Source organism: Dipodomys ordii, unplaced genomic scaffold, assembly GCF_000151885.1.
Source record: "Dipodomys ordii isolate 6190 unplaced genomic scaffold, Dord_2.0 Scaffold144, whole genome shotgun sequence".
NCBI lineage: Eukaryota > Metazoa > Chordata > Mammalia > Rodentia > Heteromyidae > Dipodomys > Dipodomys ordii.
In genome coordinates this window covers 783,219-785,090 of record NW_012267360.1, presented here as the reverse complement: position 1 = coordinate 785,090, position 1,872 = coordinate 783,219, and the positions used below count along the sequence as shown (strand labels likewise).

Here is a 1,872-nt window from a genome sequence, read left to right as displayed (position 1 = left end):
CTGTCGATACATATTATACTTTACTATCCACACTTTTCATATTTTCAAAACCTTGTATCAACATCATTAATAGCATGTATGTCATCACAGTGTTATGTTTCCAGAACAAGAAATCTGATACAGGATGAGGAAAGTTTAAACTTTACCTGTACCTGGGAACAGAGCAGGCTTACTAATGGGAAAAGACAACATCTGTGGTTATTTCCAGGCTTTACCAGAAAACATCTCCACTTGATGGGAATCTCCTGGAGTCCATGATAAGCAGTACACATTTCTCTAGACATGCATATGCATTCCTGCAATTCATTTCAATGTTCTTCCCTCAGGTTCTCTTATAAAAGCCCCATTCTTTCTTCCTTGAAAACCATCCCAGATTCTGGCAACACAGGTAAGTAGAGGTGCATCAGGATGAGATTGTTAGACAGGGCATTTTCTCTATACATTTGAAGAAGATCACAAAGTGCGGGAATTCATAGAACTCTTAATGTTGCTTATAGGAGCTATTAGAGGTTGTACGTTCTACCATTTATACAATAATTACAAAATTAGATAGATGTGATCAAGGTTAATGCTTCCTTTCAGGACTACATCAGAGAAAAAGAGCTGAGACAGAAGGAACTTTGTGTGTTCTGTCTAAGGCCTCCAGTCCTTGAGTGACTCTAGACTGCCTCTTCAATCACCTACAGGACACAGACTCTCATGGCATTTTCTAGCATGTACTGGCTGCTGCTGTGCCTGATGCTACTATCCCCGGTGCAAGGTAAAATTTCTCTGACTAGCCCTGTATTCTCTGTGAACATTCACAATAACAATGAGTGTTCCATTTAGTAATGTTGAATAAAATCTACTGCAAACAACAAAATTGTTTGAAACTCCATTCTACCTTATATCATGTCCCTAATGGTGGACCTATTACAATTGTCTATCATCAATTGAATGAAACGAACTTCCAATTTGTCAGAATGCTCTAACTAGTGGAGAGTTAAAGAAATAGAAGACAGGCTTCATAAAAATTCTCTGAGTTGACATCACCACACATCTCCATTCTTCATTTTACTTCATTTTCTTTATCTCCATCCCCACTAGGTGAGGACCCACGGAAAGACCTGCCTTCTCCAAGAATCAGTTGTCCCAATGGTGCCCAGGCCTATTCTTCCCACTGCTATGCCTTGTTTAAGACACCAAAATCCTGGACTAAGGCAGATGTGAGTTCAGAGAGGTGGGGTTAGGGATAGGGACAAATAAGGATATTAGGGAGAATACAAGATCTCAAACTTCAAACTTCAGCTGTTCCTTGGGACTTACATAAATCCTTTTTTATTGTGAAAATACCATACAGAGGGGTTTCAATTACATGGGCAAGATAATGAGTACATTTCTTATCAAGCCTTGTTGCCTCCTCCTTTGTTTCCCCTTCTCATCCCTTTCTATCTCCTCCCCCACACTCCCTCCCCAACCCCAGCCAAAGTTGTAAAGTTTGTTTTTTGACATAACGATTTGTATGTCTCATTGTTGCTATGGGTCCAGCTGTATCCCTATTTAAACAATTTGGTTTTTCCTTTCCCCTCCACAAATTATACCAACATCAAATACAGTGAAAACAGAGCTTACACCCTGGGGGAGGGATATACAAAGCAACAAATAAATCATCTTATAAATATGTTAGAAACAATCACATGAAAGCAAAAACACTTGAATACTTATCTTGGGGTTCCTTTCGCTTAACATCAACTAATTTGACCTTTTCTGCTTGACTCAGACATATACTAGTTACTGAAAATAAGGGAAACCATGGGACCTATGTTTCTTTGGGCCTGGCTTACTTCACTTAATATAATTTTTTCCAAGTCTTTCCATTTCCTAACAAATGGG

At 38.9% G+C, this 1,872-nt stretch overlaps 1 protein-coding gene across 2 annotated transcripts in view; it reads left to right on the top strand.

Moving 5' to 3' along the window:
• Positions 1–323: 323 nt before the first annotated feature.
• The window catches only part of LOC105997402 (regenerating islet-derived protein 3-beta-like), an 18,949-nt gene continuing 17,400 nt past the window's right edge, over positions 324–1,872 (top strand). The window contains exons 1-3 of one of the 2 annotated variants that reach the window (XM_013031828.1): positions 324–388; positions 583–760; positions 1,087–1,205. In XM_013031828.1, the coding sequence (XP_012887282.1) occupies positions 700–760; positions 1,087–1,205 (180 nt within the window). In that variant the 5' untranslated portion in view covers positions 324–388; positions 583–699. The remainder of the gene's footprint in view (positions 389–582; positions 761–1,086; positions 1,206–1,872) is intronic. The other variant, XM_013031829.1, reaches the window with a different exon arrangement.